Here is a 17,112-nt window from a genome sequence, read left to right as displayed (position 1 = left end):
TGAAATTGTCTAGACGTCTGTCTGCTGGAAAGATGTTCTGTTTCCGGGACATCTTGGGATATCAGGGCCCTAGCTCATGCCCAGTTTTGTGGAGGTTCCCCTCTAGCACATCAGACCTTGATTTCTTCAACGTATCCCCCTCAAGTAGGAGAGAAGGGCAGAGAGGAGGCTCTTGCCAGCCTATAGCTCCTGGGAGTCCAGCCCTTCACGGCTCCAGGCTTTTGGATGCCGGAAGGTCACTGGCATGGTTTCTCTCTGTGGCCAACCCAGAGGTCATGACAGTTTCAGGCTTAGTGAAAAATAAGTAAGATAGCATCTCACCGTAATGATTATGCTTATCTTGATTACTTAATTGGCATTCAAAGTGGACAAAACCCTGTGTAAACTTAATTTTTCTCTGCCATCCTTGGAAGTAAAATGGATTGGCATAAACCCATAAAGGCAGGTTTTTCTGGGGTTTGTTTACCCTGGTCAGGGAAGTCACTTTTTGGTGGACAGAGAGCTTTAAGAAATAGTGTGGGGAGAAACAGTCACTTCCTTAGGCAGGGAAATATTTTTTTAAAAAGTCAAACTAATGGAAATTCTGATATTTTAAAAGTCTTCAGTGAGGAATACTGGTAACGGTTTTTGAATACATAAGTGAAATCCCTAGGTTTCTTTGTATCCGTGTATTTATTAACTTCAGAGAGCTTAAGAGACGTTTTCAAGAAAACCACACTGCCTTGACTTCAACAATTTATGATGTTTATTGTACATTGTTTTTATTCCTTGGGATCTCTACTCTTTTTAATTAAGGATAAAATGACTGTACTTTTTTTTTTTTAATGTTTATTTACTTATTTTGAGAGAGAGAGAGAGACAGAGAATGAGTGGGTTTGGGGCAAAGAAGGAGAGAGAGAATCCTAAGCAGACTCCAAGCTCAGCACAGAGCCCGACCTGGGCTTGATCCCATCCATGACCATGAGATTGTGAACTGCGCTGAAATCAAGAGTGGGATGCTTAATCGACTAAGACACCGAGGTGCCCCCAAAAGACTGTACGTTTAGATTTTTTCATGATAGATAGAAAAAGAGGGATGTCATTGTGTTTCAGTTCTTTAACTGCGTATGATCCACAACAAGAATGAACAGCAGACCCCTTGTTGCTTTGATAGGTAAATCCTTCATTTTAATTAACTGATTTTAAATAACTGAGGTTTGAGGTTTCTTAGGCAACATTTAAGTGTGATGGCACATGTAGGATGTCAGAAGGTGAGGATGCCTGGTGGCTCAGTTGGTTAAACATCTAACTCTTGATTTTGGCTCTAGTCATGATCCCAGGGTTGTAGGATTGAGCCCCGTGTTGGGCTCTGTGCAGAGTGTGGAGGCTGCTTCAGGTTGTCTCTCTCCCTCTCCCTCTGCCCCTCCCCAACTCACGTGTGCACACGTGCTCTCTCCCTCTCTCTCTCTTAAAAAAAGAAGCCTCATTCATTGTCAGCAGGGCAAAGGCAGGTCTGGCAATTTGAAATAGACATTCTTAGCCAGCACGAGGGTTAAAAGAATGGGCTTGAAGTTACTGTGCTGATAAAATTTGCTTAGAGCCAGGGCACTGAACACTTCTGAGGGTCTCATCACATTCTGAACTTAGCACGTTTCTAAGTACATAAGCCTGCATAAGTCCCATAACTTCTCACCCCTCACTGACTGGAGCTGGTTGGAGGAGTTGAGCCCATTGTGGAGGTCATAATGAGAAAGCTCAAGTTCTTAATGCATGCAGAGCAGTGTGAAGTTGTTAAATGGAGTTGACTCAGGCAAGCAGTGGTGTCCGAAAGGTAGGTTTGCCCAGGGTGCAGATCCCTTTCCACAGCAGCTTAAGGTAAAGAGTCTCTGGTAAAGACTGGTAAAGAGCCTCTCTTCCTGGTCATGAGCACCCAGCAAGAGAGCAGCCCCAGCTGTGGGGAAAAGAAAGCAAGAGTTCTCCACAGAAGGCCAGAGAAGGACTATGTGGTCAGTTTCTTCCATTGGTTTTTGGCTAGTTCTGCCTCAAGCATCTCCAACTTCCTTCCTTTTCTGGAGGAGAAGGGTGTGTGTACATGGTTTGACTCTTCCTGGGTACCCTATATCTGGGCCTAGCAGTCAGGGGTTGGTGACCCATTCCATGATCTCCCCAGCTCCATCCATATTCAGGGACATCTAAAGACTCCACCTGGACCTCAGAGTCAGGCAGGCAACTCTGTCACTTGCTGCAGATGGGGAAAATGAGGCTCTTTATTATACAATGCCAGAATAATTATAGTCTAATTATATAATACTTTTCTCTGCAATTCCGCCCCCAGCTGCAGCTAAATATGTGACATTGCTAGCATTCTGCAAGGACAGTCTGTACTCTAAGGAGGATGTCAAATGTTGAAGGTAGACACTCTTGTCCAGGTCCTGGTGTATGGTAACCATATTTAGCCAAGAACACCGAAGGATCATGTGACCAAAGAAAAAATATTTAATTTTAAAATTCCGTTATAAAGAATAACTTCTAAAGAGAGGAGATAAATCACATCTCTGTATGCTTGATGAGTTTACCTTATTAAACAGTACTATTGTTTATGGGACAAATGAAATGGAGACTGTCTAGGGAAATATAGGGTAAATGGTGATCACTTCTCTTCCAATGTTCTTATGCCTCTTTATCATGAAAAGAACTGTGTTATCCGAAATGCAGATAGGATTTAGCTGCTTACCGGGAGCTTAAACTGGTAAGTTTATAATAATGCAGCCCTGTTTCTCTTACCTAGGACTTAGACCCAAATCATCATGTTCACTTGATTCCAAGTCTAAAGAGAATAGCGCGGTCCTCCATTTCAGGAGTCAAAGTCTCTGATGGACAAAACTTGAGTTCCATGGAATACCACACTTCTTGGTATCAACAGACATTTATAGAGCACTTTATCATGGGCCCTGCGTGACAGGCACTGTCACAGGAGTAGAGTCCAAGCAGTGAAACCTTAATGTAATTGGCTCCCATGGTACGGCTACCCAGGATTGGGGCTCACCAGGAGCAAGTCCATGACGCCCTGGCCACCTGTGCTTCCCTCTGCCTGCCTCCCAGACCCTGCTGGGATGTAGATTTAGGTTTAGGTTTCCCTGAAGCCACCACCTTGCACAGTCCTACCTTGTTGCAGGCAGCCTCGTTTTGTGTATATATGTGTTTTGAGTAGATTCTGGAATACCCGTGGTAGGAATACAGGAGATAATGCAACCCAACCACTCCTGCCCCAATGGACAGAGGAAAACACTGAGAGCCAGGGAGACTCTTGACATGATCACAGCTACCCAGTATGTTGGTGGCAGTGTTGGGGTCAGACCCTGGCATCCTGCTCTTCAGTCGGATGCACTCACCACCCTGTCACACCACTGTGTTCTTTGTAGACTTGTAGACATGACACTTGGGCCCCTATAATATTTGCCTTTTCCATCTGGACCTTCAAGGGCTCCTTAAGAAGGTGAGGGGACATGGTTCTGTGGCCTGTACTTCATGGGTTTCCACATCGCGGCTACCTTTCCTTTGTGCTTTTTCCAATTTTCCAACTTCTCAACCTGAAAGGTACAAAAATTATCTGAGGCACAGTTATGTGGTTCCTAAGAACAGAAAATTAATAAAGTTAAGGCTCTTCTGCATGAAGAATATTAATAATTAATACACGCTATTAAATTCCCAAACTTTAGGAACATGATTCAAATTGATTACTTCATTTTGCTGCAGGTTTATTTAAATAGAACCATCAGCCAAATTGCTTTAAAGCCTAGTTCTTAACAGTGCTGTCCAGCATGTCACTGGGAGAAAACCATCTGCTGGTCCCATCCAGATCCTTCTACCTTGACTGTTGATGAGAATTTGCTTTGTCCCATTGGGCATTATACTGAAGATTTTATGCTTTGTGGATAATCATACAACGAATGTTTAATAGATGAATTTTGGACATTTGGAGCTAAGATCTTATATAAGGGCTGCTCTTGAATTGACAAAAACACTAATACTCTGAAGTACCCTTTTAAATGCTTAGGTGAGGCACACAGGCACGTTAAGAAAACGGGCAAAAGATGAATTTGTCATTTGATAAAATGTGTTATAGCTTAATTATCTAGCTCTCAAATGTAAGGTTTAGTCCACACAGAATGTGCTTTTCCACGTCTGACTCCTGGGGGACAGGAAATGCTTGCCTCTGCTGCACCATCGGGTTCTGTACGCACATGCCTGGAAAATACTTCTGAGACGACTAGCTGTTGCTTGCCTCTTTGTGGGAGGCAGGGTACTAGTGACTTTGGTAATGATTTAAAATTCTTTTTTTCCCCCTTATTTTAGGTGATCTGGTTTACAAATGCGGCAATGGTATTAAGGCAGTACATGGTTGAAATTAGACTGGTACAATTTATTTTATTTTATTTTTAAAAATTTTTTTTTTAACGTTTACTTATTTTTGAGACAGAGAGAGACAGAGCATGAAGGGGGGAGGGGCAGAGAGAGAGGGAGACACAGAATCGGAAACAGGCTCCAGGCTCTGAGCCATCAGCCCAGAGCCTGACGCGGGGCTCGAACTCACGGACCGCGAGATCGTGACCTGGCTGAAGTCGGACACTTAACCGACTGCGCCACCCAGGCGCCCCTAGACTGGTACAATTTAAATGAGGAAACGTACTGTACCCATCTGGAATCTCAGACAAGTTAGACTTACCTTCTCCTCAGCTCGCCCATCGCAGTTACTTATTTACCCTTCCACACTGGTACCTTCATCACTGCACCATGGACTAAAATCCTTCACTCCTCATGCAGGTTACCTTGCTATTATTGAATGCAGTTCTTCGTTAGATAGTTCAAGTATTCTCCTGAGAAAAGATAGGTTATGATTTCCTTTTCTTTCCACCAATGGCCTTTGAAAGTGTTAGAGAGTAGGGAGATACTGCTCCGAGATCTGACAGGTAATAACAAGTACTATGAGCTGAATTCTTACATTATCTGAAGCACTTTGAGAAATGCCTCACATAAACTGTTGATTTTTACAGCAACCTATAAAACAGGTGTTATTACTCTCACTTATAGATGAGGTAACTGGGAGCCAGCAAAGATAAAAAGTTGCCCGTGGTGCCATAACTGGCAGAATACAGAACCAGACTTCAGCCAGGTTTTTTTTCCCCCTCTTCCTTGTAAATAGTTTAAAACAGGATGGCAAATTTAGATGCCTCCATGAGTGGAAAAAATGAATAACATCTTATAAAACAGTATGGTTTATAAGAAGGAACATGAATCAAGTAAATCCTTTTTTTTTTTTTTTTATAATGTGTCAGACAGGCCTCACTGGGACTCTTTAAACAGCCAGCACAAATATAAAAGCTCTAGAAACTAGCCACATACTTTCTGTGTTAGATAGTAAATAACTTACCATATTTGGAGTTGCGCTAGATTTAGAAGGTACTTAAAATTCTAAGCAATTGAGAAGTTGAAATATTTCCAGTATTCTACATGTACATTAGAAAGGTCACCAAGAAAAGTGCCTACCTGGAGAGCTGTAGGGTTAACCAGGCAAGAGGAATCTTGCCATACGTGCCTTCCATCGTGCCAGTGGGTGAGGTTGAAAGCAAAGTACCATATAAAGGCTTATTGACTGGAGATTACGAAAGTAAGAAAAGAGGAAAAAGTATTTCTGTGTCTCTTGAAAAAGGGCAGACAGACTACCTCAGATTCAGTTTGGGTTTAATTCAGTTCTAATTGTTGGGGACTTGACTCCACCGTGGCCCCACTAGGAATGAAACAGAAGAACAGTGTTGACGTAGATCTGGGAGACCTGTAAGATGGCCTCCTGCAACTTCGTTCTCTTGGGTCTGTATTAAGGTTTCATTGAGCACATAGGTGGTTCTTTCCATGATCCATGAAGATTTTGCTGGATTGCAATTCTTCTTTGTGTTATAGTCAGAGAAATGTATGCTGCTGTCAAACAAACTAGCTTACTTTGAAAGGCTAGAGGTTTTTTTCCTTCACAAAGAACATGGCTTTAATGAATTTGGGGGAACTGTTTACTTTGATAAATTAGCATATGAAACGCTAATGGTTTTATAGCTTCACTAACATTGATCTTTCGCAACTTTCAGGGCCTGTAATTCAGTGTTTACAGCATTAGACCACTGTCATGAAGCCATAGAAATTACAAGTGATGACCATGTGATTCAGGTACGGAGACACTTTTTGTCTGGAGATGTCAAAACAGAACCTTTCAAGTTGGAGCCATCCTTTTCCAAGGAACTTTCCTATAATCCTCACATTACTGTGTATTTTCTTTGGAGAAAGGGACATCAAAAATATGTAAAGAAAACTGATAGACTGAAATCTAAATATTAGATATTCACCGAGAATAAAAAAATTATTTTGGATCCAAACCTATGCTTCCTATGACCAAGATAGGGTAAATTCTTTGATAATTTGCGAAGACAGCATTTAAATCACGCCAGAAGTATGTCAAAATTGTAGAGTAAATGCTTATGGGAATGAAATGTTTTCAAAGGTATTCATCTATTTGCCTGCAGTTTGTATTCTAATTATACAGCAGTCTTGTATGGTAAAGTTGTCTTCCTAAGGAAATGTGTATAGTAGATGAACCTTTGTTGAAATGAAGTCATCTTACTGTATTTGTTGGAAGGTAAGACATTTCTGCTACAACAATAATCTGAAATGTGGACTTCTCCATCGATGGATACTGGCCTGCCTGGAATTGGTTTGCATAATGGCACTGAGTGTAAGGAACACTTCCTGTCCTCAGTGGAAACCAAAGACAGTGCTCAGGATATGGTGGCCACACAACAAAGCCCCCACCGCACACAGATACACCCTGCTGTCAAACCGAACCAGTAACAGCAGCAGCCCACCCTGCCTTGGCCCCTTCATTAACATGTTCGTAATGTTGTCTCCTTTCCATTCAGTGACTCTGTGAAAGAAACACAAGTGCCCCATGATACTGATGGGGGGAAACTGAGGCCCAGCAAGGTCAAGGAATTTACCCAAGGAAAGCCCCAGTAATAAGTATTGGAACCAAAATCTGTAGCCATGTCTTTCTGATTATAAAGCCTTCCCTCTTGGTTCCGTGTTTGGCTGTATTTCCAGAATCTGTTTTTGTGGCTGTTCCTTGCCGTGGGTCTGAAAGCTTCCTCTGGTTGCTGTTAGTGCCCACCTATGCACACACAGGTGTGCATCCTGGACTGCAGAGAAACCAGACATGTTTGCTACCAACCAAGTGCAAATCTCACATCCCTCTCACTTCTGTCCAGACTTGAACAATCCATTCCAAACATGAAACGCATCTGCTTTGCACCCCCCTCTGACAGTGGGCAGCCAGATTGTGATTTCTATAGTGAGGAGAAGGGGCTCCCTGCTCTCCAGTTGCCTTCCCCAGTTGTCGTCTGATGACTCCTTGAACAGGGAGCAGAGTCCTTCATTCTATGGTGAGCATCTGGTGGTTAGAGACCCTGTATCTCTGGTGGGGAGGGGGTGACGTGGTGGAGTCGCCCCCTGCCCACCTTCACTGTGACCAGGAGGAAACAGGCTTCCCCTTGAAAAAACCTACTGGCAATCTGAATATAAAACTCAAAAACAAGGGGAAAGAAGTTGAATACAGGATGTGATAGGGAAAAGAGAAATAAAATGACATTTGTGTTAGGGATTTCAAGAGGAGCCCTCATGGACAGGGTATTTCACATATATTCTTACTCATTACCAGAGTCCTTCTCAAGGCACGGCCACTGAGGGGTTTATGCCTCTGTGTGACTATGCATGTTCAGAGGCTAGGTGATGGCCCTTAAATTTAGGAATAATATATACCCATCCATCGATCCATCCATCTCAACTCTTTGCTTTAAAACATTTACACAAAGCTTACCATATACCAGGCACAGCACTAAGCATTTTACACTTTCTCATTTATTTCTTAAAACAACTTTATGAGCCAGGAACTACTACTGTAGCCATTTTACAGATGAAGAGACTGAGGACCAGAGGGGACAAGTAACTTGCCCACAGTCGTGGAGCTAGTTAGTGGCAGAACCAGGATTTGAACTTGAGTGCCTTGGCTCCAGAGTCTATGTTTGAGTACCTGCTGCATTCTGAGGTTACAGGAACCCTAGCATGAACAAAGGGCCATGACTTGTACCCATATCTGCAACTGAATAGTGAAGGTAGAATAAACACACATGGAAATGTATGAGGATTTGGCCAACAAGGAAAATAATACATATATCACATATTTACTAAACAGTCCTGAGTATCCAGAAATAAATCCAAAGTAGGCTTTTCCTGGAGGATTTTTATGTCTAGTGGGGGAGAGAGATAAATAAAAACTTGGATTGAGTGCGAGAAGTGACTGGAAGCCTGCACAGGAGAGAGTGGGAGCCTATAGAAGTGGCTCCAGCTCAGAATGGGCATGGGGTCAAGGGCGGCTTGCTAGAGGAGGGGAGGAGATGGGAGGAGGGACAAATCCAACTTGGCAGGGCATGGAGTTGGGGAGGGGTGTTGTGAGGGGAGAGAACACGTAGGCAGAGGCCCACAGATGAGGAGGAAGTACAGGGAGCTCAGCACGCAGGTGTAGGCCCACCTGGTGAGCAGTAGCCTGCTGCCTGGCCCCAGGAGGGTGGTGACAGGAGATCGCTGAAGATAGTGTCACCACCCCAACTCTTCTGTCAGCCTCATAAGGCCTCGTGCTCAGGCTCCAGAGCACCCTCCAAACCTCTCCAGCTCCCAAGTTTAATTGTGTTAGTAGGAGCTTTGTTCGCAGGGGAACAGCTCCCCAAGTGTCCCTGCATCACCAGGCTACTTACTACTATCGTCATAGTGGAGTGCAAGAGTGATTATGATTATAGTTTGCAAGCATGTTTCTGAAGCAGCAGATGGATGTACATGATGCCCAAAGAAATCCATGACCTAGAGGCTGTACGGTCACATTTGCCCCATGTTCTTTGTCTTTCTTGGGTCCCTTATTCAGCTTCTCATCTAGTAGATTGTTCTTGGAGAAGAAGTTGGAGGGTGGAGATGAGACCTGGGAGTCAGGCAAGGAAATAGCTCTGAATTCCAGGGCCCTGGGCAGAATTTTAGAAAGAAGCCTCTGAGTCTGCTGGCCTCCAGATGTGCCAAGGTGGCCTCTTCTCACACCCACATGTGCCCAGTACTGAAAGGGCTGCCTCCTGCACAACCTGTTTAACTAGATTTATGGTTCAGGTGAGATGGGAAGTGGCCCCAAGCCATAGCATTGGTTAGTAGGCAGTGGCAGTTAGAAAGGAGGCATGAGAGAGCAAATCTCTGCCTTGTAGAGATGTGACTAATAGAAGCCACAACCTGTTCAACCAATTCATTTTTATTCTAACTCATTTTTATTTTTTGACTGTTTTCTTCTTGGCCGATTGGGGATGAATAAGGCCCACAAGAGGCTGGCTCTGCTAGATGAGGACTTCTTGCTCTTTGTCTGCTAAGGAATTTCTTCCAATGCCCCAGAGAGAACTAGGGTGGTGAATGAATACATTGCTGCTCAGGAGTGAGGCAGCGACTCCAGGGGGCTTACTGAAGTGACAGAGACCAGTCGGCACCCACGTCAGAGAGTGCTCATCCAGGGAACTTCTTACTTGATATTCCAACCTGTTCCTCTGTGTCCCAGCAAGCACTCCTGAGGGCACACAGCATACCCACACTGACCTTTAACCACCTCCTGTTCACAGTACGTCAACCCAGCCTTTGAAAGGATGATGGGCTACCACAAAGGCGAGCTCCTGGGGAAAGAGCTCGCCGAGCTGCCCAAAAGTGATAAGAACCGGGCAGACCTTCTTGACACCATCAACACGTGCATCAAGAAGGGCAAGGTGGGTGCAACAGACAGATTTGCAGACCCCTCCCCAATGCATTTTTGTTTGAGTTTTATGTCACGTCTTTAAGATTGGCTCCTTTGATGACATGATAATTAAGTGAAAGATCTCTTATGTTGGCAAAATGAGTCAAGTTGGAGGTTAATTTTGGATACAAGTGAATCAAGCACTTACGATGATGTAGAACCTGATGACTTTGTGTAAGGAGAGTTTATCCTTTCCATGAATCTGTCCTCGCTCTCTTTGCTGCAGTATCGTTGCTGCCTCTGAGCAGAGTTCTGCCCACAGGGCTGTTGTGTGTTTTTAGTGTGTCCATTGTTTGGGGGACTGGAAGTACATGTATCCGTATTTCCATGTGGGCCCTGTTCTTGGTCACTTTTCCCTTTTTCTGTTCTCTTTCCTGATCATAGTTGAGTAGAGACATGCCACTCACTTCTCCCTGTCATGTCAGTTTGTCCAGCAGCCAAAGAGAGGGCTGTCAGTGTGGCAGGAAGCTTCCCTGAAGCCCTCTCTTCCGGAAGTGGAGTGTGGCTCCGGCAGCTGGAACTCCCTGTGCATTTTCTTTTAAGCATTCAGAATGCTTTCACATAGTTATGTCTTTCATCTTGCTTTCTCTGATGTGAAATAGTGAAATGAGCACTGTGTTCTTTTAATTGGGGACTGTTTATAGGAATAAAATACGTTTGGGTTGTATATGACAGCCAACATTAATTTTTAAAAAATAGGGGCAGTGAGACTGAAAAGGAATCAGGACATTATCAAGTACTCTAGAAAATTTTGCCAGGGTGGTACTGCCACACGCATGGTGGCCCAAGAGGCACACCAGTTAGCCGTCTCGTGTGAGGGAGGGGGCGGAAACAGGCTGAAGAGAAAATTGGGTTCTTGTTTATCTCCTTCCTCTCAGACATGGTAGAGGGACCACCAGGCCCTTGATGAGCTAATTCCCTGGGGTCCAGAGACAGTAAGAATGCTCACACTCTCCTTAACTTCATAGAAACTGCCAGGAGCCAGACGAGTCCCAGAGAAGTCTTGGTAGGATGCCCCGTAGAAAGTAGGAAGACAGGTTTCAAGATAAATTAAGAGACAAGAACTTAGAACCACATTTTCCACTTTGTGTATGTGGGCAGGTTAGTTAGAATCTCTGAGCCTTGGTTTACCCATCTGAAAATGTAAGGATGATAATGTCAAGCTTACAGGCTGCTGTGAAGATTTGAAGGAAGACCCCATCAGAATGGCACCTTGACCTGGTGCCACTTAGACCCATAGGACTGAGAGCGGAGCTCTACCCACTCATCAACTGTCCTAGGACCCTGAGGGGCCATCTTGGAGGCGGACATGTTGATCTTGGGGTCTTAGTGCAGGGTGACCACGAGCCTTAGGTGGTAAGTGTTACAATAGGTACAATGATAAAGCAATGTTTTATGGAATGTAATGAAAGCATGTGGGAACTTTATTGCTCAACTTGATGAGATCCTCTGAAGAAGCAGCCATTAGCCTCAATGGAAGGATTTAAGAGCTCTCTTTGTCCATGTAGGAGTGGCAGGGGGTTTACTATGCCAGACGGAAATCCGGGGACAGCATCCAGCAGCACGTGAAGATTACCCCAGTGATTGGCCAAGGAGGGTGAGAGCGAACTCTTGAACTCTTTTAATTGAAGGGCTCATGTGGGCATTGGGTTTGCATATGGAAATACCACTGTAAGCACTAGACCCACTCATAAGGTGGGGTTGGGCTGTACATAGCATATACTGTGGACAGACCCATGTGGCTGGCAACAGCCTCCAGACGTGGCTTTCCCTTTCCCTCTCTTCTCTTGCTTATGGGCTTTACAAAGCATCTCCCCAGCTGCCCACCTCCGCCTTATCATCTGTGGTTCCATTATCCTCACTACCCTCTGAAGGAGCTGTTTTTAGGCTTTCCCCTGTCATAACAGCAACAACAAAACAACAAGGCTCGCTGGCTTCAGCCCTGCGCTGGGAGCCACCTTTCTCTCCTTGAGGCACCAGCTCTGTAGTGGTTCTCTTCAGGCTGGCTCGCGGCTTGTTCCACAAGATGAAGAGAGTCCTGGAGGTCATGGTTACATAGACAAAGGTGTGTTTGGCCAGAATCAGGTGATAAGATTCCATTTAATGTCAGATTATCAGAGAAGGTCAATACATAATTTCTTTTCCTTATCTCAGTTAAATTTTGTGAGAGGGTTTACAAAGCCAAACAGGATCCCTGAACAAGTACGCCACTGAGGAGCCTCTAGTAAACCACCTTGTAGGTCAACACTAGCTTCATAGCATGGTTTACAAGGGACCCATGCTGTCACGTGATGTTTTGGAAAAAGAAGAGGTAGCAGTTGTCATGCCAGTAACCAGAAGTGGTGAGTCCTGCCTGTGACTCGTAAGACTACCTGAGTACCTTCCAAATTGTTGGGTGGTTAGAAAACAAAACATTCTGTAAAGTCAGCTAAATGTCTTAGGTTGTTTCCTCTCCAATTGTACTTGTTTGGTAAGTTTTGAAATTGTTACCCCTCATTTCAGAGACCGTCATCTCGTATTTCCTGACATTTGGCTTCCCTCTGGGGCATTGGCAGGCCTGACAAGGGTTTTGAGCACAGAGAGAGGCCTCCCCTGCCACCCCCTGCCCCTTGAGCTGGTGGCCTTGGCATGGCCATTTCCATAACAGTCTGTGCTCAGAGGCCATGATGGCTGTCACGTTGCTACCTTCTTCTCAGAAAACTTAAGCTAAGATTCGCTCTGTGTGTGTGACCAGAATTCTTAGGTGACCAAGGCAGAGGAGACACTTTTGCTTGGTAATTTCTGTCAGAATGAATTTTTCTTATCTCTCTGATTTTCCAGATAAGTGGGAAGTTCTTTTGTCTAGACGCAGTGTTATTTTTCCCTCACTTGTAGACAGTGCACTATCAAAGGAAATTCTTATTAAAAGTAGGGAAATTTTATCTCTTCCTGTTTACTGAGGCTTATTACAGAATAACCAGTATTTTCTATACTCTGTTCAGTCCTCCAGAGAAAACTGAATCAAAGAGAGCGAAACAGGAGACTCATTCCTGTTCCTATAAAATCTCACATAGCCCTCTAGAATTCCTGGCTCCCCTCTCGGTACCAAATCTACCTTGAGCTGATTTTTGTGCAGGGAGCTGTATAGCCTTTTCTGGTCTCCCTTGTGGTAATGAGCAAGATCATAGGCCGTTTTGGGATTCTGTCCATAATCTTGAAATAAGAGGATTTTTCTCTGCCTGAAAAATGCCATCATTGTGATGACCATGCTGTGAAAGAATATGGAACATTAATATAAAAACAGCAGCCATGTAATTTGGTCATTGTCCAAATGAGTCTTTTGCTTTTTATATAAGCTGTAAAATTATTCATGTCAGTGGAACTAAAACCAACTTCTTCTCGAGGAGCATTTCATCCTATCGCTGGAGATATCTGGGAGACAAGCTTCAGGAGTCAGTTGCAAAATGAAATATCCATTAGGAAAGTGTGTCTGAGCCAACTGTGATTAAAAGGGAAGCCCAGTTTCTGGAGGCATGTGTGGGCTGTGTATGAAAAATGTGTTTTCCGTAGACTAGGTTTTGTTTGAAATTTAAATGTGCCCTAGAATGGACCCTGGGGTTTTGCTTTAAGAAATTCTGTTGATGTTTTCATTTGCTGATTTGTTGAATCATCTCCTATCTGACTCACTAATAACTGATAATTTATGTTATTAGGAAAATTAGGCATTTTGTCTCCCTCAAGAAGCTGTGTTGTACCACTGACAATAATAAGCAGGTATGGTATTCAGTTTCCTTCCTTTTGCTTTGTCAGCTTGACCACATGTTACATTCTCACCACTGTTCTCTGCTTGTCTTTATCCATATCTTACTGTACTTGCCAATTTAGGAGGTGTATGACAAAATTAGGCTCCTTTGACAGACAAATAGTAGAAAAAAAAATTCCCTGCAGGCTTATGTTGCTTTGTTAGTAATATACAGCAATTATGATTTAGCCTGTGGCTGTGCAACTAAAGACTAATGTATTTCATGAGAGCATAAAATTCTTCTTCCAATTAAAAAAGTCCTCTTTGTCTATCATAATTTCTTAAATGAATGAAAAGCATGTATGTATTTGAGCATTTCACTCCACCAGTTCATATCAAAAACAATCATTCCAAGTTAGTAAAAATTAGTACTATTAGTACTGTTTATTTTTACCATTACACCATGCAGAACAATACGTTAGAATCTTGTCTTCTGGAATAACAGAATTTTAATAAGTTGCTATATTTAAGAACTCATAAAGGTAGTTTTGTCATAGAGAACAATGCTGATATTGGTAAATTTTCTTTCTTATACTTTTATTATTGGGTTATGTGTATTTTCATTCATCCTTTAAGGTTTATTGGTTAAAAAGCCCTGAACATACGTAATTACTAGTGATCTATTTTTGAAAACACAAAATGTGGCCTTTGACATAGATGGAGATTTTAAAAGAAGGGGTAATGTCTTGAAAGGATATGAAGGTCTTTGGGGCATGACCCATTTTGGAGGAGCATGTTGGAGACTTGGAAAGTTTGGGATCAGATAGTGGAGGCTGGCCAGACAAGGAGAGAAACTTTGGGGTGATAGGACTTGCTGATGCCCAGGCTCGTCCCCCATGAATAGGCAGCTCCTGGAGGGAAGTCCAACCTGGGTGCCGTGAGCCTGTGGTGGGCTTTCAGCTGGTATCTCAGTCCATTGAAGGTATTCATGTCTTCATGCCTGATTTTTGTTTAATAATGATTTGATACATGTATATATTGCAAAACGATCACCACCATAAGTCAACATGCATCACCACACATAATTCCAAAACATTTTTTGTGATGAAGTCTTCGTTTGAGACTGTTTCTTAGCAGCTTTCAAATTTACATTACAGTATTGTTAACAGTGGTCACCATGCTGTACATTATATCCCCATAACTTACTTAATAAGTGGAAGTTTGTACCTTTGACCCCTTAACCCATTTCGCCATCCCCGCACCCCGCCTCTGGCAGCCAACCTGTTCTCTGTATCTATACATTCAGTTTTTTGTTTTCCATTCTGCATGTAAGTGATATCATGGTATTTGTCTTTCTCCGTCTGACTTAATTCACTTAAGATATCTAGGAGATAATCTAGGTCCATCCATATTACTGCAAATAGCAAGATTTCCTTCTTTTCTGATGGCTGAATAATCGTGTGTGTGTGTGTGTGTGTGTGTGTGTGTGTGTGTGTGTGTGTGTGTGTGTATTAGAGACAGAGAGGGAGAGAGAGACCACATTTTCTTTCTCCATTCATCCATCAGTGGATGCTTAGGTTGTTTCTGTGTCTTGACTAATGGAAACCATGCTGCGGTGAACATGGGGGTGCATATATCTCTTTGAGTTAGTGTTTTTGTTTCCTTTGGATAAATGTCCGGGGGTAAATTGCCAGACCATATCGTAGTAACGTTTTTCATTTTTTGAGGAACCTCCAAAGTGTTTTTTACATAGCACCTGTGCCCTTTTCTTCACATCTTCACCAACACTTGACATTTCATATCTTTTTGATACTAGCCGCTTCAAAAGATGTGACTTGATATCTCAATGTGGTTTTGATTTGCATTTTCCTGATGATTAGTGATGTTGAGCACTTTTGCATGTACCTGTTGGCCATTTTTATGTCTTCTTTGAAAAAGTGTCTGTCCAGATCTTCTGCCAGTGTTTAAATCAAAAATTTTTTTTTGGCTTTTGATTTGTATGAGTTCTTTATATATTATATATATATTATATATATAGATAAGGGTATTAATCCCTTATCTATAATTTGCAAGTATTTTCTCCCAGTTGGCAGGTTGCCTTTTTATTTTGTTGATGGTTTCCTTTGTTATGCAGAAGGTTTTTAGTGTGATGATGGTAGCGTCAGTTATTTATTTTTTCTTTTGTTGCATTTGTTTTTGCTGTTGTATCCAAAAAATCATAACCAACACCAGTGTCAAGGAGCTTAGTCCCTATGTTTTCTTCTAAGGGATTTATGGTTTCAGATATTGTGTTCAAATATTTCTTCCATTTTGAGTTGATTTTTCTGTATGGTCTAAGATAGTGGTCCAGTGTTATTCTTTGGCATGTGGCTGTCCAGTTTTCCTAGTACCATTTATTGAACAGACTGTCTTTTTCCTGTTGTATATTGTTGACTTGTGATAAATTAGTTGACCATATATATGTGAGTTTATTTCTGGGCTCTCTCTTCTGTCCCACTGATGTATGTTTCTTTTTTTTATGCCAACACCATACTCTTTTGATCACTACAGCTTTGTAATGTAGTTTGAAATCAGGGAGCATGGTGCCTCCAGCTTTGTTCTTTCTCAAGAGTGATTTGGCTATTCTAGCAAAATATTCTGGACTAGTGAAGGGAATCCTACATTTTCATAGTATTTAATTCATCATAAAATGCCTCCTTCAGCATGGAGAATTTCACCTAGAATCAGGAAGTTTTCATTTACTACTGAGACATCTGGGAAAGGAAGGGAATTGACTTTCATAGAAAAGTAGATTCTGTCAGTAGCAAAGTTTACACATTCCAAGAGAAAGAAAGAGATCTGGGTGAGAGGTGACAGGCGGGGAGACATCCTGGTGGCTCTTGAAAGACGAACCACTGAACCCACGCAGTGCAAGCCAACCTGTCATGGGCTGTGAAGCTGCTATGCACGGTGTAGGCCCACCTGTGCTAATTCGTGTTCATGCCAGAGATGAGCCAAGTACATTTTGTGGCCAGTATCAAGCACAGCCTTCCCCCACCAGCCGATGCTTGATCTTCCTCCTTTCTTTCTCAGTCGGACCCCCAGCCTCCTTGTCACCAGTGTTCCCACAACCACGTGTGCCCACATTCTACCCATCTGTCACCCCCCACCGTCATCATGGCTGTTTGTGTGCCTCAATGCCCTCTCCTCTCCAGTGTGGTCACCAGGCTGTGCTTGTCCTTGGGGGCCCATGCTGCCTGATGCACGGTGGGCCCTTTGGCCGATGGTTAGCTTGAATGGAATTGAATGTCTAGGTCCTGGCTTCCTGCCACCTACAAATCCTTCCTGCTTCCCAGGGAGAGCAGGCAAGCCCTTAGTACAGGACTTAGGGGTGCAGAATACAGAAAAGAGGGCCACCTCTTTTCTGATGCTGTAAATAGAAACATCTTTATTGCCGTGAATTAGCTGCTGTTCTGAGAAGAGTGGAAACACAGAGCTCAGATACCCTGAGCCATTGACGTCA

The 17,112-nt window shown here is 43.1% G+C and overlaps 1 protein-coding gene across 7 annotated transcripts in view; it reads left to right on the top strand.

Annotated features, from left to right (window-relative positions):
- The window catches only part of PDE8B (phosphodiesterase 8B), a 269,542-nt gene that overhangs the window by 160,354 nt on the left and 92,076 nt on the right, over positions 1 to 17,112 (top strand). For 6 of the 7 annotated variants that reach the window (XM_086698309.1, XM_086698302.1, XM_025924841.2 and 3 more), the window contains exons 7-10: positions 6,117 to 6,195; positions 9,720 to 9,860; positions 11,398 to 11,486; positions 13,582 to 13,642. In XM_086698309.1, the coding sequence (XP_086554435.1) occupies positions 6,117 to 6,195; positions 9,720 to 9,860; positions 11,398 to 11,486; positions 13,582 to 13,642 (370 nt within the window). The remainder of the gene's footprint in view (positions 1 to 6,116; positions 6,196 to 9,719; positions 9,861 to 11,397; positions 11,487 to 13,581; positions 13,643 to 17,112) is intronic. The other variant, XM_025924844.2, reaches the window with a different exon arrangement.

This window comes from Puma concolor, chromosome A1 (assembly GCF_028749965.1).
Source record: "Puma concolor isolate L17-30 chromosome A1, mPumCon1.1.hap2, whole genome shotgun sequence".
NCBI classification, from domain to species: Eukaryota; Metazoa; Chordata; class Mammalia; order Carnivora; family Felidae; genus Puma; species Puma concolor.
This window is presented reverse-complemented; position numbering and strand designations above follow the sequence as displayed.